Genomic DNA, 24392 nt, shown 5'->3' with positions numbered 1-24392 from the left:
GTCTCTCGGAAGGGCAGAAAACAGAATCCAAAAAGTACACTGCTCTTTGTTGTAAACTTTATCCCAGTCTGTCTGAAACATTTCATAAAAGTGGAACCACAGGCAACACAGCTGGCATAAATACACATTCATATGACATCATATCACTTGCCAAACTTTCTTTTGGCATAAAGTGTAAAAGCAATTGTTTGCAACTGCACTGCAATGAACTTGAAACTAAATTCTCCTGTAGCATTAGTTATGAGTGTGTTACTTACAGGCATAGTCTGTCCACCATGCAAGCTGTTGATGGCAGCTTGCGCTTCAGCGTGGCTGGAGAACTTGACAAAGGCACAGCCTGTATGCACAGAAAACAAGAGAAATAGAAGGGAGGGGCACAACATCAGGGAGATGGCCTTGAATACAGGGAAAAACACCATTCATTACCATTGTTTTCATGTTATCTGGTTTGTAAATATATTCTGCCATTTGTGTGTTCAGCGCATAACTCTGAATAAATCAGTCTAATTGTAGTGAAGGCATTAGCTGCGTGGAACATCCTGTCCCTCACCCATTTCTAATTCCACCCCCTCCACTTCGGAGCGTGGAGCCAAGGCATTTACTATCCTGACTTGTTTGTGATTATTAATCTGTTTAATATTTACACATTGTGATTTGTGTGCAGTCACTCATAAAAGAGATTATGATGACAAAGGCATAGTATTATAATCTGCCTATCTAACCGAATCTTAGCTCGCATGTAATTTCAGATGAAGGAGGGGGGCTTTGCTCAAGGGGCATTCAAATCATTTTAAATCTGTTGTGTGGTTAATGCACAAAAGGAAAAGTCAACATAAAAAGTTGGCCGGAACGGGTGTTGGCAGCGGCGTTCTGGAGCCTCCTGGCATTAACATTTCTAATGATGTTAAAAATGATTCAAGTAGATGATAATAATAATGCACAATGTGTTTTTTGGAAGGTTATATATCCTTACCACTTGATTAAATAATGTATCAGTGTGTAGGTAAGGACAGGCACTGAACTACTACAACATAAAGAGAAGCAAAATACGGTGGAACTGAAATGTGGTAATTTTCCGAAAGCCATTAAATTAAACAGGAGCTATTTCTCTAAGCTTTATGGTCGTCATAGACTGCACAAGGTATTCTGTTATGTCCTATTCTTATCCTTGCCTTCAGGTAGCTCATGTGTTAAGTCAAGAGATACCTAATTAGCAAACTCATGGATTAATTCTGCCCCCTTTTCATTAATCGAGTAGCACCAGTGTCTTAGTACCAGACAGGCTTTTTTAAGAGTTCTATCCCTGGGTTCTTGAGAGCTGCTGATACCTATTTAAAACAGAAACATATGTTCCATATACCTTTATCCACTCTACTTTCCCAAAGGAGTCACGATGATTCATTTAAATTACAAACACTGATAGGTAGGCTCAGGGGATGTTTTATGTCTGGCAGTGACCCATTCACTTCTACTTCTCAGGAGTCAGCTTTGCTTCCCAGGCAAACAAATTAATAATTTCCTGACAAAATCAAGAAGATTGAACCGAGGGACATGCAGTATGTGCACAATCAATGGAAGACAATTTCCACCTTTACCTGAGGCTTTCCGTCCGCATTCCAGACACACAATAAATGGCAAGCAGCTGAAACTGTTGTGTGCAGAAATGTGGTGAATAGTAAAGGCCATGTGTTTCCTGCACTGTCAGATGTCCTCAAAGCTGTATAGATCCACAGAGGCGCACAGATAAGTCAAAGAAGCCTTTGATTTTGTCACAGCACTCTAGCACCCTTTTGCTTCACTTGAACACCCCTCCGGGTAGAGGCAGGAAAGGTCTTCATTTGTCCAACTGAAATGCGTGGGCCTACTGTGTGCCATTTGACTGCAAGTCTGTCTTTGAAGGAACAAACACATTTAACCTTTGTAGCAGAAATAATAAGGGGCAGTTTGCTCTTGCAAAAGCCTTTTGGTTTTGTAAGGCAAGACAACTTGCTGTTGGTTCTCTAACAAGGCTATCAGATATTGTGCCAGAATCCCAGTGACCCCAGCAGTTCAGTCCGACCAGAAAGACGCTAAAAAACTGCAGGGCTTGGCATACGCCATCAATGGCAAAGTCATGTCAAACACACGATGCCCTCAGATTTCTCCACCAAAAAAACCAATGCTGTAGCCATGCCTTTCCTGACCTACAAAAAAAAAAAGTTCAGGGACACAGAGCACAACATCTCAAAAGAATTGGAAGTGCTACAGCCTCATAAATTATAGTGCACATTTGAGTTTTTGAATTTGATGGCTCAGAATGAGTTGGGGGAAAAGGAAAAAGAGAGATTGTATTGCTTTCAAGCGAGAGGATCTGCACTGCCTTTTGAATTCCCGGGGTAATAATATGTATGCATGAATTCCATCCCGCTGGATGGGTGACATTTATAACACAACTTAATTATAGACCTAAAAGCCATCTCTCTATTTTTCCTGACAATTCAGGGCTCTATTCAACTCTGGCAGCAAGTGTTGCACTTTGAAAGTACTTTGAGGAGCAGAGCCATAGAGAGATGGATGTTAAACTTCTCGGCCTTTTTATTGGGTGAAGAGGGGCGCTGAAAAGCTTCTGAGTAGCATAAATTTACATCAACAGGGGACAAAGCCTCCATCATGGAACAGATAGCACTGTCAATTTCAAGGTCTGTCTCATTCAAATTACGGGAACCTCATCCCAAGCGAGGCGGCTGGCAAAATAATTTGCCGTAACATCCCGTAATGATTGCGTGGGACTGTTGCAAAGTGAGTGATAGGACCAGGTACCTATATATGAGACCTTTGGTGGTTTGGTGGTTGCATTCATAGTTAGCGTTGCTCTACAGTTTTCCATTTCATAGCAGTGAGAACTTGAAGAAAACGTAATGATGAAGCCGGTGATAATAGAGACAAATACCAACAAAGGGAATGTATGGCATGTTAAGAGAGGGAAAGAGATGAGGTAGGGGGTGTGGGAGGGTGAAAAGGGAAGAAAGTGCGAATGAGGGAGAAAACTAGCTCCTGTCTGACACGGCAGCAGCGGCTTTATTTCATTTTATGTGCTGTCAATCAGCTTGAGGCATCTGAGCAGACAGGAAGAGAGGGAGCTGGAGAGGGAGGCAGAGACAGCCAAAGAGGAAACAAACCAGGGAGAAAGAAAGGTAGTGGGCCGGTGGGGCGACGCAGAGCAATAGACCCGGGATTAACAGTGAGAGGAACAGATGTAGACACAGATAGGTGTGTGGTTCAGTATAGCCAGCCTTTCTCTTTGATATACTCCGAAGGCTTGCGCATTATCAATCCCTCTCCCTTTCCTTCCCACACATCCTTTTCACACATCCAGACGCCTCATATAGGAGAATAAATCACAGTCAACAAAAAGAAAGGAAGGCAGAGGTTCCGAGCAATATCACCGGCGTGATCGCTCCAAATACGGCTGTGACACAGAGACCCATCAAAGGATGATGAGGGAGCCTCTCGTTCTCTCAGAACAATCCCACCTGCATTGCACATTTCACAGCCATCTTTAATTTGACCACGCTCTACTAACTAAATAGCACATAAGCCACAGACATGAATGCATAAGCTGTTCCTGAATGCAGGCAAATCTGCCGCACAGTGAGTGACAGCAGCAAAAACCCTGAGCCTGGCTGCTTTATTTACAGTAGGACATTATCGTCCAATGGGGTCTCTGGGGAGGGATGACAGGAATGTGGGAAACAAACATGATTACACCCCTCCGTTTTTCAGATAACAGGAAGAGGAGGGAGGAGGGGGGGCTGAAAGACGAGGTGTTGTGTGATGGATTTGTTGAGTACAAGCCCAGGGTGAGAGGAGCTGCCGGCATGAAGAGACGACATGAGACGAAGTTCAGGGAGGGAAAGTAAAAAGGAGAGAGGAAGTAGAGGTAGAGTGAGAACAAAAAAGGGACGGGATATACAGAGAGTAGTGAGAAAAGAAAAGTGGGAAGGGAGGAGGTGTCGGAGCATGGTGACAATGAGGTATGAAAGAAACGCGAGCGAGACACATAAGAGGTGGTGAAAAAACAGAATAGCTGAAGGGGAGGATGAGTTATTCAGAAGTGCAGAGTGGATCGCAGACGATGTCAATGAGTGCACAGCAGGTGAAGCATGGTTCTAAAAATGTGAGGAGCAGAAAGAGAGACAGAGCATGTACAGACAGACAGATAGAGGGATTTAAAGGGACAGACTGGGAAAAAAAGAGCGGGAGGTGTGTGGGCTCTGACCCTTACTGGCCCCATCAGGCCCTCGCAGGACGGTGCACTCCTCGATCTGGCCGAAGGTCTCGAACAGCCGCCGGACGTCGTCCTCACTCTGCTGCTTGCCGAGCATTCCCACAAACAGCTTCCTGTCTTCTGGATAGGAAGAGAGGAAGGGGGAGGGAAAGGAGGGAGGGTGGAAGAGAGGAGAGAACAGACAAATGCTACAGCTGATGGCACCGTTCTGCTGAGCTGAGAGGAACTTGTGCAACTCAAACCCCCCTTTTTATCAGCAGTCTGCTGTGTTGAGCCTACGCTGCTGCTGCTGCTGCTGCTGCTGCTGGTGTTGTTATTGTTGTTGATCTTAATGTTGTGTGGTGTGCCACCCCACCCTGGTATGAGGGAGATATATTCCTGTTTCCAGTGAGCTATTCAAGTCTGCTGGATGACGTTTGATATAGATGATGTTTGGAGCACTGTGGGTTTCAGGTAAAGTTAGAAAGAGAGCTTGAATATTTTGCACAGGTAGACAAGTTGTTAGATCGTCTGGATGCTTAAGTCACCAAGTTGAAAGAGAACATGGAACAAGAACATAGTATTACACTTTCTCATCACTAGAGGAGTAAGAATTATAATAAGCTAGAGTAAACCCTGCAGCATAATCTATGCTGTGATAAACTCGGAAAAGTAACAAAACTCAACAGTGTGTACTGGTTTCCCATTCAAGACTACACCAATCAGCCAGAACATTAAGACCAGCGACTGGTGAAGTGAATAACATGGGTCATTTCGTTACAGTTCAACGTGCTGCTGGAAAACAGAAAAACTGGAAAACCAAATACACCCTCTCATGGCAATGGCACTCCCCAGTGGCATATCCAATCTGATCAAGCATCTGTGGGACATGCTGCTACCCCACCTCACAGCCCAACGGACTTAGATAATCCACAGCCAATGCCCCAGTGCCAGACACTACTGGACACCCCCACAGCAGTGTGTATCGATGTCTCAACAGGTCAGAGCCAAGTCAGATACAAGGAGGCCCCACTGTGGATCTGGGGTACTTCTGCAGCACCGACATGTCCCACAAATATTCAGTGAGTTTGGGATCTCGAGAATTTGGAGGCCAGGTTGATGCCTTGAGTTGTATTTCATGTTCCTCTGGCCAATTCTGTCTACAACAGTGTTTGGGTGGGTGAAGTGCGTTAAGGGGCAGGACCCAAGGTTTTCCAGCAGAACACCACTTTGTAAATAAATGATAAATGTTATTCACTTCAACAGGCAGTTTTGGCTGATCAGTGTTTACTTTCTTATCCACTCCACTTTTGCTGACTATAATATAAAAAAGGGAGGCAAATTCACTGCACTCATATTTCTTCAATTTGAATGCTTATGAAACTTGAATTCATGTAACAAACACTTTGGAAAATGAGTCAAAAAGCATAAAAAAAGATTCTGCACATTGCCCAATGTTGTCTGCCTAGAAATAACAGATGAAGCTTTTCAGTGTAAAGTTGTTTGTGGATAATTATCAGCCAAAGGTTCGCAGATTTGTCATTTTTCAACTCAACAAATACAAACTTAAATCAAGCTAGATTCACATTGTGCAATTCAGAGAAAGAATTTGTCTTCCTACTATTTTATGCACACACTGCATAATTTTATATGACTATATACAAGTTAAAGGGTAAATTATATATATATATTTTTCTGTAACCACAATAACCATGACAGCGACATATTGCTTTTACAGCTCAGTGATGGAGAATAATGTTTGCAGAAAGCTGTGCAAAACATTTTTACCATGAAAGCCGTAAGGTCTAGCTCTCATGCCTTGAAAACAAAGAATGGCAAAGCATTGCATTAAGTAGTTTGTATTATGATATATAATGCCTGTCTAAATAATCCTGCTGAATCTGTGGTTTAATTAGCTGGCTTGATTTCCAATATTTGAGCAGATCTATTCATAATGGCCATTTATTGGTGACTAATCTTTACAATAAGATGACTGAACTGAAAAGCAATGAGGTATGATTCATGAAAATACCAGGACTGCATTCTGACTATGAAACTGACATCTTTTGTAAACTTTATCAGTAAGAAAAGGTCATGGGTAGGTGGTCAGATGTGTTTAAGTTAGCAGTCCCCTTTGTACAGTCTAAATGTTAGCCAAATCTAGTGTGACTGAATATGGACTTTTCCAAATTATCAAAGCAGTGTGTTCAACTAAAGTGAAATTTGCAGTGTTTCTCCTCATTAAGTTTGAAGGGCAGCTCCACATACACCAATATCTTCCCTGCCACTGCATGTCAGAGTCGCTTCCTGAGCTCCAGGCGGGGGCACTCTGGCTCAGACGTATGGGCTCTATACCACGACATTTTGGCCAGCCAGAAAGCTGGATTTTTCTAATTAATCTTCCCAGTGCCCTGGCATCAGACAGTGCATTCATCTTCTTTACATCTTTTACATTATGCATCCCCTATTCCGCTGTGTTGTGGAATGAAATGGCTACTAGCAAGAACCCATCGCCAGAACTGATGGAAAGTGGCAGGAAGAGGAAGAAGAGTTTATTGGAAATGACACTGTTGATCTTCAGTGTGAGTCATTTGACTGGTAGGGAGCGGGAGAGGAGTGGAGGGCGAGAGCATCACCTGGGCCTCGACAGATGTGACGCCTCCTGTACCTGCCAGGCCCCATTAGACGCAGCTGTTCTAAAAATAAAGCACCAGGGCTTCCTTTTTGCAGCGGGGAAATCGGATCCTGTTCCATTCCTGTAAAGTTCAAATGAGACACGTGCCTGCTACCCGCTTGGCCACACAAATGAGCACCTGCATAATCAATAAGGCCATGCTGCCTGGTCTCTACTGCGGGTGTTGTAGCCGTGGTGTCAGTCCATGTTTCTGTAGTCACGCCTCACACAGCAGGGATTCTAAATCCCGCCAGCTGAGCCTGATACCACCGCTCATTACTGTCCCTCCTCCCTTGGAGCTCCAGGGTTGGAAGTGAGCGAGAACCCTGAGAAGATCACCACAGAGGCAGACACTTATACTGTTGACTTGGATTTAGCAAAGACCGACTGACAGGCGGATAGACATCTAGCTGGATATTGGGCATCAGCGGAGGAGCTGCGTAGCTGTAAAGTCAGCCCTGAACAGGTGTTGGAGAAAAATGAGCCTGACCCCTGTCCATGGCAGCAAAGGTGAAACATGAAACGAGGCAACAGTCTGTCCAGAGCACACATGACTTTGCCGCGGTCATCCCTCCATCTTTCAGATTTTCATCGCGATGTCACTGTTACAACTTAAACGGGCAGAGTGCAGTTTTACAGGCCTCCTGCAGTGTGTTAATGTTTTGGGACAAAAGTCTCATCTCGGTCCTGGCCCGAGGAGATCTAATGGCGGCTTTACAAGGCTAATTAACAAGCCATGAGCGAAGTAATGAACTTTCCAAATGTGCTGGCAAACGCAAAAATAAATTACACCCCAGTGAAGGCATTAAAGGAAGTGCGAGTGTACTTGGGAGCCTTCCTTTGGGAGAGCCACGGTGAGAAAATGAATTTGGAGCTGCTATCTTTTCATTGCCTGACCTAAGAGTGTCTCAGTCGGCCCACTGCATGCCCTGGCCAGAGTATAGATTGCTATTAATTAGTCCACTTTGCACCTGTCTCCAAAGCAGCCCTTATTGGATTTTGCATGTTCTCGCTCATCTCCTATGGCCACTCGCAAGCTTTAAATTGGCATTTTATGAATATGAATAAATATAACGCGCCCTCTGCACAAGGAGATGACTCCATGACTCCAAAGAGTTATCCATTAAAAGTGGGGAGAGAAGAGGGAAAAAAAGAGAATACTTTTCTCAAGTACAGTCGTGTATTTGCATTAAGAGGGGTGAGGACCTTCCTATGGAACTGTCTGAGGATACAGAAGTATGACAGAACTCATTGAGCTGACTGTTTGACCTCTTGGTACTTATCTCTTATTGAGAGGGGCTCATCTTATCCCTCCAACAGAGCAGAGCCACACAGCTGGAGAACATTTGAGCTCTACAGCACTCTGCTTTACTCTGAAGAGACCTTTGTAATCTGCACTTTCAAACGTTGATGCTACTTTAAAATAATAATGTGTGTGCATGCATGTGTGTGTGTGTGTGTGTGTGTGTGTGTGTGTGGTGGTTATAAAGCCTGGCTACATCATTTTGATGTTTTCTGTATAATGTTATCCTCAAACACTGCTAATTAATCCTGGAACATTTCAACTGTATACATTAAAATATAATTAGCAGATACAAGGATAGATAGGCTCAAATGGATTTGTGTGTATGCATGAAGATATTTTTATTATGTATACAGTCAAGTCTTAAATCAAGACAGACAAGCACCAAGTCAAATACCAAATTCTAATGATGATGATTCTCATGATGCTCATTTCACCAAACATAATGACATTTTAACAGCAGTGTAATGATGTTAGCTTAGCATTAGCTCACTATGTTAATAATAGCCTCTACTTATTGTTCTTTGTGCAGCTTCTTATGTAGAACAAAGTTGGAAATTATAATTTTCACCCCATTTTGCATACAACAATTTGTTTTTTTGTTTACCACATAGTTTTTGTATGCAATTGAAATTATCTAGATGGAATTTTTTTGAACTGGTGCTCAGTAACTTAATGTTAATTCTCCATGATTTTTGTCTGCAACTTGACTGGATGCTATCAGATTGACGCTTTGCTAAGTCCCGCCCCTCAATCGCAGACTGGCCAATTACATCATCCTGACAAGGGTCTTATAGCTACACATCTGTATTCCATTAACTCTAATTTCAGACTTGCTTTTTTTAATCATTATTATTTTTTTAATGATAATGATTATTTAGAGAGTTCCGCTAATTACAGTGTGGGCTCCAAGCTGGCTCCTACAGCTTGACGAACCATCACAAATGGATGAAGGGTCACTTGGTTCAAACAAAGTGTATCTAGGAAATGAAGGATCAACTTGCTAGGAATGGATAACATTAACATTAGTTGATTTAGTAAATGACGGGAAATGAAGCGATATCGGGCACACTTTAGAAAAAGCTTTGGGAAAGGTATTCAGTAGTTACGCGTCAAAAAGCTCAAGTCCACTTGACGTCATGTTTTTTTTTTAAGTCAGGTCTGATGTCAACAAATTTGTGACTCGAGTCCAAGTAATGTGACTCGAGTCCACACCCCTGGCATACAGTATATTATTGTGAATAGACATATATAACATTATTTTCAGGCCTCAGCCAGTGCTCCCTCACTTCCTCTCACACACAAAGTAATCCACTCGTCCTTTTTGTTTCCTGTCTCCTGACTGAATGTGGGAGCAGTTGTGTGGAAAATGGTTCCATGTCAGACTCCAGCCATGTCCAAACTTAGTTGACATGTGGACAGCCCCATTTTATGAATGCAAATAAAAAAGGAGATCAAAAAAGTTATCAAAACACTACTGACATCTGACAATTGCTTGTCTCAGGAAGCCTTTTCATTTCAGCGCCCGGTATATTAAAAATTAATGGATTTTGCACAGACGCCATATGCTGTCAAGATTGATGCTTCTCTCCCTGGAATAAAGTGCTACTTGTGTTGTAGGCTGCAGTATATGCATATAGATTGTGCTTTTCCTTTCCTCTATTCTCCCTTTGTCTCTCCATTGCCCTCTCTGTATCTCTCCCTTTACCCTTTAATGTCATCCTTCACCCTCTTTCTCTCTAGGCAAAGAATCAGTTGCTGTGAAGTCTACTTTTAAAAAGTTTCTGCTTTTGTTTGCCAATAATGGGAATATTCTCTCTTTTAAGAATTACTCTTCTGCTCCTGTGTCGTGGCAAATATTTCTTTTTTCCCTCTTTTTTTCATGATTCTATCACTTATTGCCCGCTGGCAGCAGTCAGGGAAGCTTGGTAGTAGTAAGTGTTCAGAAAGCATGGACAGCTGCATCCAACGATAAAAGATGCCTGCTAGGCCGCTGGGTGCATTTCAAATGCAGAGTAATGTTCCAGGCAGCACAACAGAGAAGTTGTGCTTCTTATGGTCTCATTAGAAAAGCCTGATGCTGGTACGCTGTTGCCTGGGAGGCCCGCCACCAGACACGCTTGCAAATGTAGGCGTATAGACCGTGTGTACAAAATGTTGGGAACGACTTCTTAATATTGAGTTAGACTTTATTTTTCATCATATACTGTATGTCCCAGTTGTGTAATGGCAGGAGTCTGTTCGGAATCAAAAGGTGCCATTTGCTTTCAGAATAGGCTTTTTAGATAATGAGCATTATACAGTTGCACAGCAGGAGAGAGAAAAAATCCTAGAATAGCCACTTTTGGGATACAGTTTGATGTTGTAAAGACTCTACTGTTATATAGCATTGTTCTAACTGTTGAAATCTGGAGTGTACAGTCCTCTGGCCATGAGACTTTTCTTAGTAGATAGAATTTCTCTCACCCAAATAACTTCAGGCCATAATTCACCTCTTACAAGCCTTATTCACCCACAAAAACATAACCTTCATGCCACTTTTTGGAGATAAATTAATAGATTATCATTATTTTGCTTGTGAAAGAAATAATGCCAATAACAGTTAATAAATTGACTGAACAAAGGTAAATGGAGTGAACAATACTGTAACAAGTAAAAGTATAGAGAAAACAGAAGGCCTGCTACACATCCACAAATTGAATGTCTCCCTAGGGATCAATATATTGTTATATTTTCTATCTAAAATTATAACTAGATCAGACTTATCAAGGAACAAAAGTCACAGAATTGTTATGATTAAAAGACCTGCCAGATAACTTTAGTTCTTGCCTTCTTTACAGTTACAGTCTTTACAGTTTACATCTTTACAGTTTATTTTTATTGTATTTTATTTTATTTTTTTGCATAATAAAGAAGCAAAGAGTTTTTTGTGTGTAGAGAAAAAGGACGACCGAAAAGCAAAAACACTAGCGATAAATGGCTTTTGAAATGGACCAGAGATGCAAAACAAAGACAAATGATGGAAGCATGCGAACAAAATGAAAAGAAAAAAAGAAAAGTGTTTGATATAACATAGAGGTGTAATGTGGCCTTTGTCACATTGTGCAAGAAAGTTTTGTATACATATATTAACAGAGTCTGTATGGATAGTGGGAGGAAGGTTCGAGATACTTAGCATTGTATTCAGAAAAGCATCTCCTGTTGTACACTGTAATGTAAGCAGATGCGCTTGCCAGGCGTGGGTTCAAGTAGGTTTGCCAACATTCTTACATTTATTCAGTGTTGTTAACTTACAGGTATTAGCTTTTTGTTAACATTTATGGCAGTATGCCAACATATGAGTAGAGACCAGCAGGCAGCATAAGCAAAAAACTGCAGAGTGGGATATTAATTTTCACTATCAGCAGTAAAAGCAACTCTTTTAAATGACAGGGAATCACTTGATTTGTCATTACTATTATTTATAATAAAACAAATTGCTTGATGGAGATTGATGTACAACATTTATGTAGGATACTGAATAATTTCATAGCTTTGCACCCACATTTCTTTTCATACAGTAGTTTTCCTGTAGCAACAGTGCAGTGTTTTATTCCAAGTTGATGTAATGTAAGAATTTAAAAAAATATGTTCAGAGTTGGTGTATAATTCAGTGTCAATATGCGCAGTTCAAGAGCACTGCTGAATGTAAATGTAGAAATTGTAAAGTAATGTGGTGAGGTAATTATGAAACAACCTGCATGATATATGTATCTATTCAGCTGCATTTTTAAACCGCCACAAGCATTCTCCCTTCCCGTTTTCCCATCATCTCCACCTCCTTAATAAGCCCCATTCTACTTCTAAGTCATGTTTAGTTCCTACCCAGCTAACAGAAGTAATTAGACCCCATCCCAGTGAAAACGATGTGCAACCACACACTAAACCTTTCTGCTACTGGTCCCAATCTGATGTATGCAAGTGGATTATCCAGTATAGTGAGGTGGTAAATGGAATAATCAGTGGAGAACAAACATTCAAATTGTCAGTGTATCAGGCACGATGAGAGGATACAGGCTTCGTGTTTGTAAATGCATTACTTATACCACTAGAGCTGTCGCATCCGTTTACCCGGGGGAGTGGGAGGGGAGCTTTAAACCTTCTGGTATGCATGATCAAAAACTAGCACAGAACAATCGAGGAAACTTCTGAGCCTGTTGCAGCTTCAGTCCAAATATTTCAAATCCTTCTTTTTTATTTTGCATTGGAAACAAATTCTCTAATGGTAAGACCCAATCATGGAGCCCTGCGAAAAATAGCAGTTTAAATCAGTGCATTAAAAGCTGAAATGATTACCCTGCAATGGTCACTGTTGGAAACCTGTGAATTCTTTCGTCTGTCCAGGTGTCCCCATGCCTGTGTGTGCTTCTCGACACACACATATCAACCGCTGCCAGGGTTTTTCTTGACTTTTCAGAGTTTTGCACGATCGTGTCCAGAGGCACAGAGGGATCTTTTGGCTTCATTTGCATGTAAAGTGGAGCGCGCTCTTTCTGTGGGCGTGAGGTGCCTCCAGACAGCCCCTCCCCTGTGGCCTGCCAGACTGAGCCAGCCAGCAGCCCTCACTCTTCCCTACCTGCTGGGGTGGGGCATGACAGCACAGTGCGCAACATCTTAAGGTCCTGTCAATCTCTTCACTGCCCTGACTGGGGTCAACCTTCTGAAGAGCAGCAGGTTGGCAAGGACAAACACGACCCGTTCACAAAGACTCCCCTCAGCCAGACAGACAAAAGGCATGGATAAGATATTAAAAAGGCTCACACAGAGCTACAGAGTATCACGTGCAGGGATTGCAATGCTCTCGGCACTGTATAAGTATCCAATAAAAGGAAAAAAGTACGAGGAGCTAATAAACAAGTAGGATAAAGAGACTGTGTGTAGACAAATGATCTGAGAGTGGCACTTTGTGAAAAAGTCGATGTTGATGGAGGTTGCCGGGCATTTCGGGAGAGTGTTGAAACCATCTTATCAGAGTTAATAAAAGGAGAGGGTGTTGCTGGCTGACCCATCATCTCTCTTCTCATCAGTGTGGTCTCCAGTCTCACAGCAGTGGCTAGAGGAGTGGGACCTGGCTCCAAGATTGTGTTTAGATAATGGCCATCTCCAATCATAGATAATCTGGCCCCATCTTTTCTTCACAGACACAGCGGCAGACAAGGTCAGGGGGAAAAAGATTCCTGGCGAGGCGAGGAGGAGATAGGGATGGGGCGGCTCTGAGATGATTTACTGCTGAGATTCACTCAGCTGCCTCCATCACCCTCCGTTAACTTTCTCATCCTGTCGTCTCTTCCCCTCTCGCTCTTTTTATCTTCCATCTCTCGCTCCCTCGCATTCCTCCATGGGCCTTGTACTGAATCCCCACCTCTCTAACTATCACTTGCTCCATCTCTCCCTTTGCACTGCAGTACCAATGAGACAGAGAGAGGAAGAACGAAAAAGGAAAAAAAAACAATATATAGAGAGAGCAAGAGATGTCTGCTTTTCCTCATGTTTGTCCCTTTTGGATTGAAGCAATTTTTTTGGTTTCAAGCTGGTGGCGTGTCTGTTCCTGCACTGACCACAGAGTGAGTGAGCCCATGCCTTCCACTGTATCGCAGTATATCTGAATTGAAATCACGGTTTGATAGAATTGGGCGGGAAAAAAAGTGGTGTTAAGCAGATCAGATAAATGTGGACTTTGTGGGGAAGAGGTCGGCTGACTCAAGGAACAGAAATAGATTTAAGGGCTGTGAAGCGCCCCTCCCATGCTCCATTCTTTCTTGATAATACAAGGAAAAAATAAAATAAGACATGAGTCATTGTAATAGACAGCCAGAGAATCAGCTCTGTGATACACAATGGCAGGCGAGCGGCAGGATTGTGCAGTGCTGCATCCCCCCTTGTCATTTTCTGAGCTCTGGTTTTACTTCCCCTCCTGACACTCCTATATCCCCAGAGAGAGGATGTCTCTCAGGGACACCGTGAACAAAAGAGGGGCTACTGGAGTCTCCAAATGGAGTAATGGGCCCTAATGCCTGCACAGGCACGTAATCGAGACCCTGCACAAGCTCCCATGACAGATAATTGCTGATGTCTTGGTTGTGATAAATGTGACTCCATTCTAGAGGTACAAATGTCCCGGTGCAGCCCTGGGTTTGACAATCTGGAGGCCCCACTGGGAGTGGTGCACCTGACTGCTCCTCAGCCTTACACAGATGAATCCCTCACTACTTTCTCTCCTTTAGTCAGCCCTAGCTGGGCTGTCTATTTTCCTTTAACCACAGGCCTTCATAGTAAATCTCATTTCATTGTCAGCCGCGACTGTGGTTTACTTCCCTGGCCTGTCTGCTGACTTCCTGTTGCCATTAACGCTCAATATCTCTGTTGGGGCCTGTCTGCTTGGTCTTATTTCATTCTGTGCTGTGTCCTATCCTGTCCTCCCATATAGAAAGTTCATCTGACAGACTAGCAGGGGCTGTGCCAGCCGAAGAGCCCTCTGTATTTCATTCACACTGCCTGTTCATCTCCCTTTTCTTTCAGCTGGAAAAAAAGGGTAGTAATTGATATTGGGGCCCATCCATCCTCCCCTCTTAAGTCCAGAGATCCAATTTATCTTGGTGAGAATGCCGATTGGCTCGCGCCCAGACCTTGTCGGTCAGACTTTGCCTGTTTTTAGATGGCCGTTAATTAAAGTGCCGCCATGACAAAAATAAGATCTACACGGGGGTGTGTGTGGCAATAGAAATGGGCCATCTGATTCACACTTGACCACATAAATCAGCGAAGTGGCTCAGTCTAATCTGACCTAGGCAGTCTAAATCACCACTCTGAAATGCAAGCACAGGGCAGACACAGAACGGTCCAATTAGATCCAATTCCAACCATGTAAATCTTTAACAGGCTTAATCTGCATTAACCTCAGCGATGTTAGTCACAAATGGCTTCAGAATGATCTAGTCAATCACCATGTCAGTCACACTAAAGATGGAGTGAGGAGGCTGTGCAACGGAGTTAGTGCAATGTCAAAGCACAATTGCACATTTAAACGTCATGATGCATGCTTTAAACATGTAGCTTTACTTTTAAAGAAAAATATTGCTTAAAAACAAATGATCTAATTTAACTAGCATATACAGATTGACAATGCAGTTGAGCTGGAATTCTTATATAACTTATTGACTATGTTTACATGCACATTTAATATTCCACTGTTACTCCAAACATGAAACTATTCTGAACTTGATATGGGTCATGTAAACAGCATATTCCTTTTGAATACTCTGAATTAGGCCTTTTTTCCAAATGTAGCATTTTCCGATTAAAAGGTGTCGAAACTCCAGCAACACTTGTAATTGCAATGAAACAGTTCTAAATAGTGTTTAACCTGTTTCTGCATTTTCCATTAACAATGCTGGTATTATTCGGGTTTAAGGAGCATTCCCATTCACAGCACATTTGGAATAGGCATCTTAGTTTGAGTTTTTACCGCAGTTTGCGACAAACAGCTTCTTGCCTGTTTATGGTCAGTGTTGTTTGTTGTCATGGATGAATTGTACCAGCTTTTTCTCATTTATTTTTAAAAGACACTGCGTTTTTATAGGCACAAATTGACATGCCATCCTGGAGCATTAACAACAGATATAGGAGGATACCTAGTGCATCATATGTAGACATTAAAGCCCACCAAGCAAGCAGGGGTATTTGATGAGCAAGTGGTACAAACTGCTCAACAAATTGTACGGACGGGAATTGTATGGACATTGTGAAAGACTTGAATATTAACAGGTTTTTGCATATGCGCAAATATCGCAGGTGACCATTTCAAGACAGTATTTGAAGGAAATAAAGCACAAAGCTGTGTTAGCACAGTGGAACAAGTCCACAGTTAAGTAAACTTCAAAACAATCCTATTTTGATACAAAGAAGGAAAACGGTAAAAATGACTTCAGCCGTTCCACTAATCCATATTTTGACATGATAAATGACACTTTAGAGCATCGGAGTCTGCACAGCTGCATGAAATGTAGTCACTGAATCACACTAAATTTGACTTGAATAACTTTTCGATGGATCAGCATCTATACTATACTATTTAATCCTAGTCTAATTATGTGACAGTACTGTTAATGAAGCAGATGCATAAGTAGGCAATACGTGTAAATGTATAGTAGGCATATTTATAGCGAATACTGAATATATGTGTGTTGATTTTAGTGACGTAAAACAGGGACTGTGTATAATAGTCAGTTAGTTGTGCTCTTCCTTCTGGACAAAAACAGACACTGCTCATCATAAAAAAGGTTCCAAACTCCTTAAATAATGATACTGTACGTCCCAGTTTGAGAGACTGTCTCTTTCCTCAGTGACTAAGAAATTAATACATTCAGTCAAATTGATACTGTCTGTCTCCAAGTAGTGACTCTGGAGGGTTACTATAACGCTGTGTGTTTGTTTTATCTGTGTCTGTGCATGTTTGGGCTGCACTCCACTGCCTCTTAACTGTAAGCAGACTTTACTATCACTCTATGGAGATGAGGGGATGGAGATCCTCCACTCCCCATTCTCTTCTATTCTTTCTCCCCATGTCTCTCTGTCTTGTCTTTGAACCGCTACCAGTGACTGTGAACCTGAGACAGCCCCTCTGCTGGCACAGATGGGAAGTCAATAGAAGCAAGTGACCTATATTACGGGCTACTCTACTAACTCCCAGTCTGTCTCAAGTGAGAGCAGAATATTAAGGATTGCACGTGTGCTGTTCCAGTGTATTTGTGCGTTTGCGTGTGTGTGTTTTTTAAGGGGGGTGTGCATCGGAGACCAGGAGAAGGTTAATTACCTCCTCGTCCTTCGCTGTCGGCTGGCTTCACCTGGATGGGCCGGTTCATCTGGAGAGAGAGAGAGAGAGAAAGAGAGAGAAGGAAAATAAGGGAAATCCCAGGTTAGCATGAAACGATATGAGCACAGGCTACAATATGTGAAGTGGGTGAGAACAAGTGAAACATGGCAGTGTTCCTGGCATTAATGTCCTGAGTTTGTCCTGCTCTTTGAGCTAAATGCAAAAATCAAACAGTGGCGATGCCGTAAAAGAGATAAATCTGTGCAGTGCTCCATGCCAACGTGTTTAATTAATCCAGGGCACTGCCTCTAGAGATGCCTGAATTCCCCTCACAGTTCAGCAGAATTAGCACTTTTCAATGACGGAGCCACACTGGGTGTCAGATGGCACTTGGAGATTAATGCCATTACATCAGCCACTCCCAGCCCCACAGGGAGAGGTCCTCTCAGGCTGGCCCTTGCTCTTCCTGTCCCCTCCTGGCTCCAGACACCCAGTCACCAGCTATATCCTGCTCATCCCTGACCCTCAACAATCCCTCTTTTCTCTGCCTCCATCCCTTCCTGCTCTCTTTCCTCTCTACCCAGAAGCCCTTTCTGTGACTCACAACCAATATGCCACTGGACTGGACAGCCAACCCCACCCTGTCCCAGCCTGCTTCTCGTGGAAGCCATTGAGAGCTACTGAACAGTATAGCCATGAAACAGCTTGTGAAAGGTTAACAGTAGGGAATCGATAAACAACCTTTGAAGATCCATTTTATAGTGAGGTGAAAGCAAAACGTCGCCAAGCTAACGTAAAAAAAACCCTTTTAAAAACTGCACGCCGTGAATATAAACTCCCCAAGCTCTTTTTGCTCCCCTGTCTGTGGTTTCATTTTTTCTCACTCCCTGGAGTTTGAATATAAAAACAGAAAAACACTCGATCTTGTGCCTTCTCTGAAACAGGAATAATATCCCCTCCTTCCTATGTGAGAAGGGTGGGTGTTAAGAGCCACCCTCGAAGACCCTTTCTTATTGAGGCTACCCACGCATGTCATATTTGGCATTGTGTTTTATATTTGGCATGGTGTTTTTCTGGCTCCAGTCAGCAGTGGGCCTATCTTTCTAACTAGGCCATGCAGACAGGTCCAACATGTGAGTGCCAGTGAATGGCACACGGTACTGCCCCCTCAGATCAGTCAGCTAGGGCAACACAGTGGGTGTTGGGCCCTCAGGCAACGCAGCACTTGACAGCAGTTGACCACGGCCAAATATAGACCTAAGACTCTGGACCTGTATAGACAAGCGTATACATGGTGACACCCTGGGGACGTAATGTACTTGCCTAGCAATATGCTGTGACACTGGAACAAAGCTTCGAGAGATGACGGACGCATCACAAAGACAAGCAAATGAAGCTGCACACACACACACCCACACACACACTCCAGCAGGCGCAGTCACATCCATACAAATGAAGCTTCACATACACAGATGTGAATGCTAACTGTCACTTCTTTTGCTGATATGTGAAAAAACAAGGAGGTTAATATACATAATCTACTATGATGTATATCTATGTTGATAGCGTTTGACTTTACAGATACTAAGAAGGAAAAGCAGTACTGCAAAGGCTCAGACAAACTTCCTGCACTGAGGGTTCATGGTTCTATTCATTGTACGATTGACAATTGGTGTCTGGAGCAAGCGTAGGGAGGTGGGCTTACTGCCAACATTGGATGAATGTGAAACTAAAAGACGTTGCTGGGTCTGAAGTGAACGCCTGTCGAATATTCAACTTACACTAACTTTTCCATGGTGTGATGGCTGCAGCTGGCTTGACGGCAGTATTTAGGACTGGATTGTTTTCAATGAAGATACATGTCTGGCACATTTTAAAGGCAGAGTGATGCAGCCTTGGCGCGCAAGAGTTCCAAAGCGCCTATTTTTTAGGGTGCGACAGGAACTGGAACGCAGCACCGTGCACTGCATATCATGTGAAAGAAACAACCCATCACAGCTGGCAGATATCTTTGCCTTATTCCATAAATATCAGTATATGATAAATATGAAGAAGAAATTAGAGCTAATCAGAGCTTTATATCTGTCTCAAGGACAATACTGTAGATGTAATACACACTTAAAAAACAGCCCCTTTGAAGAACATCAGCTTTGCTTTCAGGATTTCTGGTATGTAGGCTATGATACGTTGCTGGTTATAGTAGCTTTACAACCTCAGATGCAGCCTACCTCTGCGTTTTTTAAAGGAGGCACAGAGTAAGCACAAGTGCCCAGCTTCGAGTTTTCCAGGCGGTTAAAGATGCAGCACATGTCTGGGCCTTTACTGAGGCTCTGGGAAAGTGGAGCACACACAGTTGGTTTGTGTTTAGGACTGAAGAGTCCCTTACCATCATTATTATCATCCTTGTATGGCCTTAAAAAGCCAGATAGGGACATTATCATTATTTCTGGCTGGGTAACAGCCATCAATATTCCTCTTAATGGGTTTATAGGTGAGTCTGAGGTAAAGTTCGGGGAGGGTGAAGCATTGATATGTGTGAGTATGCAGTGGAGAGAATTAAGGTCAGCTGGACCAGTTAGTTTAAGGTGTGTTCTGAGTACATAGTGTAAGTGCGTGTGTGTGTGTGTGTGTGTGTGTGTGTGTGTGTGTGTGAGAGAGAGAGAGAGAGAGAGAGAGAGAGAGAGAGAGAGAGAGAGTGAGAGAGTGAATGTTGACAGCAGCAAAGGTTGGAGGCAGAATTTGTCTCACATAAGAGGTTTAGTGTAGCCTGAAGTCCCAAGATCCCTGTCCAGTGATCAGTCAGCTTCCAGGTCTTAAACGGCAGCGATTGGTCAGGAGGCTTCATTAGTAGCCCCTGAGCCACTGCTGCAACAAGAGTCATTAGACAACGCAAAAGTACACTTGGGGTTGCTAGGCAACGGAGCGGAGGTGGCCGGCAGGCAGGCAAAGCAGGCTGGCCGTTGGCCTGTGGGCTGTTAGCCAACCAATTGGCACTCCTTTCTTTCTTCTTTTTTTCTTCCTCTTTTTTTTCTTAACTTGGTCCAAGGAGGTCATAGTGAGAGGGGAGGGAAAAAAAGATTTCTCAACTCCCACCTTCCAGCATGTCCCACTTTCATGTCCCTTTTTAGTGACTGTGACAATGAGTTTTCAGAGCGAGTCTGCTGCAACGTCTGCTCCAGCTTCCTGCCAAATTATGGAGTTCAGCTAGATGCCAAACTATGGAGTTGTGAGTAGCGCTCACATGCATATGGCAGCAGTTAAGATGTCTGCCTCTTTGAGCTACTTTCAGTGTCCTCTACATACATTTTTTTTTGTGCAAACAGAGGGAATGTTTCTAGCGCACGCGCTCACTGCACAGAAATCTTGAAGTTCACTTTACTTTTATCCTCTCCCTCTCTCTCTCTCTCTCTCTCTCTCTCTCTCTCTCTCTCTCTCTCTCTCTCTCTCTCTCTCTCTCTCTCTCTCTCTCTCTCTCTCTCTGTCACACACACGCAGAGGCACAAAAAGTCTAGGGGCTCAATAACAGCAGGTGGCTTAGGTGACATTTTAATCCCTTATTACTGAGTGCAGGATTAGCCAACAGATCAAGGCAGAGTTAATTATATGAATTCATCAGAGGCTGGGCGAAGAGGCAGCCTGCTTTCCCCTAGGGCCAGGACCCACCCCCACACCCACCACCCACCCTTTGCCTACACACATACACACATGCGCACATACACACCAAGAAAGAGGACAAGTGACGTTCTGTCTGTCTGAGAAGCTAGCTGCTTCCTTATTAGCATTGCAGCGGCAGAAAGCAAAGATAACACATACAGTGGAGCCTCCAGAGATGCTGTAAGACAAATGACATCTACTACCTTCCCGTTGGGCCCTGCAAAATGAACTGCATAGACATTGGAGAGGAGGACTACAGGGTTTTTCATCCTATAGACATGTGACTGCCGAGGCTGAAAGGAGTTCAACACCCCCCCGTCTTGCTTTATCTTTGTCTCTCTCTGCCCCTTTGGCCTCCAAAACCAATATGCTTCCCACCACAGCCCCTTAATGGGTTGATCAATGCTGACAAATAGGCAGCTCATGCTGTCTTGCCTGGGAACTCACAGCTCTGTGCCTGTGTGCTACTGCACTTAGAGAGGCCATCTCTCTTTCTCCTCATCTCTCCCTTTTTCTGTCTTTCTCTTTCTTTTCACTCACTTTTTCCCCTCTACATATTTCTACCTCCTTCATGCTCTATTTCCTTTATGTCTATACATTCATTTTTTTCTATGCTCTAATCTCCAGAGGCAAATCTATATTTTTCATTCTGTTATGATGAATAAAAGTCAGCTGAAGTCACGGAGGGGTGGGAAACCAACAGTGTGAAAGAGAGGAACTTGCTTAAATTTTCCACTAAGGGAGTTTGTGTAAGTTTCAGAGTGTATGTCTGTGTGTGGATGCATCGCAATCTATCTATCTTTGGCTAGTCGGTCTGATTGATAACAGTGCAGTGGAGAGAAAGGGAGACAAGGACACCACTGGCCTTTGACCGTGTTTGACCATGCTTTGTGAATATCACTGCTCACAAGGCAAGCAAGGAGGAATGCTTTAGCAGACACCCCAAATACAGAAAAATGTTCTTTCAAAACCATGAGAAAAGTGAGAATTTCTTTGTCCACTGCTAAGTCTCTTAGATGACTAGCAATATCCAGTGTAAACATTGACTTTTTAGTTACTTAAATTTCAATCAATGGACCAGAATAATATCCACTGGTGGGACACTCCTGATTTATTCCTCTAACTTTGTCACCTTGAATCTCATTTACTAAACAACTTTGAAACAGTTTGTACTTCTCAATTTCAGGAACATGCTAATCAACTATGTGATAACTTTGTAAATTAGATTAGATTTAGAACTTTGTGAATTAGATTAGTGAATTTGTGAATTAGACAAGACTTGCTGTGGGACACACACAGATAATTATGATGTCTTCTGAGTTAGCACTGAGCTAAACCCACAAAAACTCCTTGAAGTGCTGCCTGTGCAATAAGAGTCAAGTCATTTAGAAAAAGACAGCAAACTAAACGCACACAATATGAAATGAATTATATTTCCAAACAATGGTTTAACAAGGCCGTAATGAAAATTAGCTTTGCCATATTCGGCCCTATTTTAACTACAGGTTTGTAAAACAGTCTGCAAAGTTCCTGCGCACATGACGCTCAATGAAGGCAAAACCAGGCGCACCTGCTATTTTTGTTCCTCAGTGAGCATCCATGCTCGAGAGACATGTTGGGTGAAGCGGGATATTAATGAGAGGGTATGGTGATGAATCATTACCTTCTCAGCCAGTAACATTACTCATCTCATAACTTTTAAACAGTTGTGACAATCACAGGGGCACCTGAGGAATAAGGTTCACCAAATGAAGGGGGGAGTGTAGACTCATTTGTCTGAACGGACAAACATTCGTGTTCAGGGGTGGAAAGTGACAAAGGAACATAGACACAAATTGGGTGCCAGAAGTTGATGATGAACTTATCTCAGTTGAACTTCCATTTGTGGAGACGGTCACCAATTTTTCTATTTTCTCATTATGAGAGAGACACTGATTCATTTTATAACCATATGTGAAGTGTAACTGTGCAGCACAGTAAAAATAGTGCAATAAAAGTATAAAAAGAAAGTGTCTCACTGTCATTCTGGTTGCCTTTACTTTAGTTTGTGCTGAGAAAATTAATAAAGTTAGGCATGTTTAGTTTTTGGCTGCATCTACATGCAAAAACAAAGTCACCACTGCCAAAACTGTGATTGAGCATTACTCTGTTTGAGCCCTGCATAAACTCACAGTTCCCCCAAATAATCCTGTTTACATGACTTCCCCGAGAGAATTGTGGAAATGTTTTTTTTCTTCCAAAACAAATAACTTGTTTTCTGACTTGCCACTGTCAAATTGAGCTAAAACAGTTACACCCATGTTTGTGCCACATCATGTTGTTCACCACAGCTACAGATCAAACTCAAGTGCAACTTGAAATGCATTGAAATATAGAATAAAGTACTATGTTTGCAAGACCTGCTGAAAGTGAGGCACTGCAACATGCTGCTATTGCTGAACTGTTACAACTCATGACATAAAGGACTTTTCTGATGTAGTGAGAGAAAAGTTAACTTGCGACAGTCTTCAGATTTTTCATGAAAGTAGAGCTAACTGGACACTTGTAGTTTCAAGCTATGACCTTTTTTGTTTTATTTTTTTTACAGTGAAATGTTACAAATAACTGAAAAAAAAAATCTCTTTGATCATATTTTATTTCAGCTTATTTTATTTAATCTCACACATCAGATAGCATTTAGTTTTCAAGTCATCAGGTACCATTCTCTTGATAAACCCTCCATTGTTTGATGCCTCTCATTATCATTCTGCAGTTTCGCCGTCAGTGAATTCATTGGAGCTGTTGATGCCATTTACTGCCTTTTAAGCTCAATTAAAGATGTTTAATGCAGACTGGCTTTTCTTAAAGAGCCAACAAAGAACCAGTAGTGGTGGTTTAGACAGAAAAGTCTCATTCCAAAAGCTTCTATAAGAATGCTAAGGTCCCCAACCTTTGACCAAAATAAATGCACTATTAGTGCCCTGACCTCTGTCATTATTACTAATGCCTTGGAGGATTAGGGAATTTTGAGTATTCTACTGTTTCAATGTGTGGATTGGCATTCCTGCCAATTCTCACTTCAAAGTGTCATTCTAAGGTTGTAATTAGTTTAACTGTTTTATTATTTATTTTGAGTAAAGATTTTTTTTCTCACAACAGCCCAAATGAAAAGAAAATGGTAAATGCAAACAAAGAGCAACATTCCTCAAACAAATGACCTTGTCCAGATTGAATCGTTTACACACTGAGGATCTATTCAGGTAATACAGCACAAAAAAATACAATTATCTCACTGTAGTAGGCCCATCTCACCGGCAAGCAAGCGCCCATATCCTGCACAGCCTGTACTGTACCAGCCCAAATTACTCCTTCTATCACCCATCGCTCACATGTCAGGACATCCTTCCCCTCATTTCTGTGTGGAAAAGAAACAGGGCCAGCGCAGCGGGAATGAGTCTTTCTCTCAAATTGGTGTGCGAGTTCACAGCAGCCTTCCTGTGAGGCCAGCGAGTCAGGAGAGGTTGGGCCTACCCCACGTGTTGGAGGAGATGGGTTAGAGCTGGAGTGATCAGACGCTGCCTGTCTCCCTCGAAAACACATGAAGGAGGGCTGTGTCTGCCTCACTGTGAGGAAGAGGGAGAAGGGGCGCTCACAGCTCAGCAGAGGGTGGCTGGCGGTGAAATGC

At 42.7% G+C, this 24392-nt stretch overlaps 1 protein-coding gene and 1 long non-coding RNA gene across 9 annotated transcripts in view; one reads left to right on the top strand and one right to left on the bottom strand.

The window, feature by feature from the left end:
• Positions 1-5464, top strand: part of LOC148190448 (uncharacterized) — a 108565-nt gene extending 103101 nt beyond the window's left edge. For both annotated transcript variants that reach the window (XR_015777007.1, XR_015777006.1), the window contains one exon: positions 5030-5464. This is a non-coding gene — a long non-coding RNA (uncharacterized LOC148190448). The remainder of the gene's footprint in view (positions 1-5029) is intronic.
• The window catches only part of celf6 (CUGBP Elav-like family member 6), a 159817-nt gene that overhangs the window by 40176 nt on the left and 95249 nt on the right, over positions 1-24392 (bottom strand). For 6 of the 7 annotated variants that reach the window (XR_015777003.1, XM_088080173.1, XM_088080178.1 and 3 more), the window contains exons 3-5: positions 17075-17123; positions 4259-4387; positions 258-337 (exon numbers count right to left, since the gene is read on the bottom strand). Coding sequence is in view for 6 of the 7 variants with exons in the window: in XM_088080173.1 (XP_087936299.1) it covers positions 258-337; positions 4259-4387; positions 17075-17123 (258 nt within the window). In the remaining variant the exon portion in view is untranslated. The remainder of the gene's footprint in view (positions 1-257; positions 338-4258; positions 4388-17074; positions 17124-24392) is intronic. The other variant, XM_088080169.1, reaches the window with a different exon arrangement.

This window comes from Plectropomus leopardus, chromosome 1 (genome assembly GCF_026936395.1).
Source record: "Plectropomus leopardus strain MGB_pleo_1.0 chromosome 1, ASM2693639v1, whole genome shotgun sequence".
In the NCBI taxonomy this organism is placed as follows: Eukaryota; Metazoa; Chordata; class Actinopteri; order Perciformes; family Serranidae; genus Plectropomus; species Plectropomus leopardus.
The sequence above is the reverse complement of the archived record's forward strand: the minus strand, read 5'-3'. Positions and strand labels throughout refer to the sequence as shown.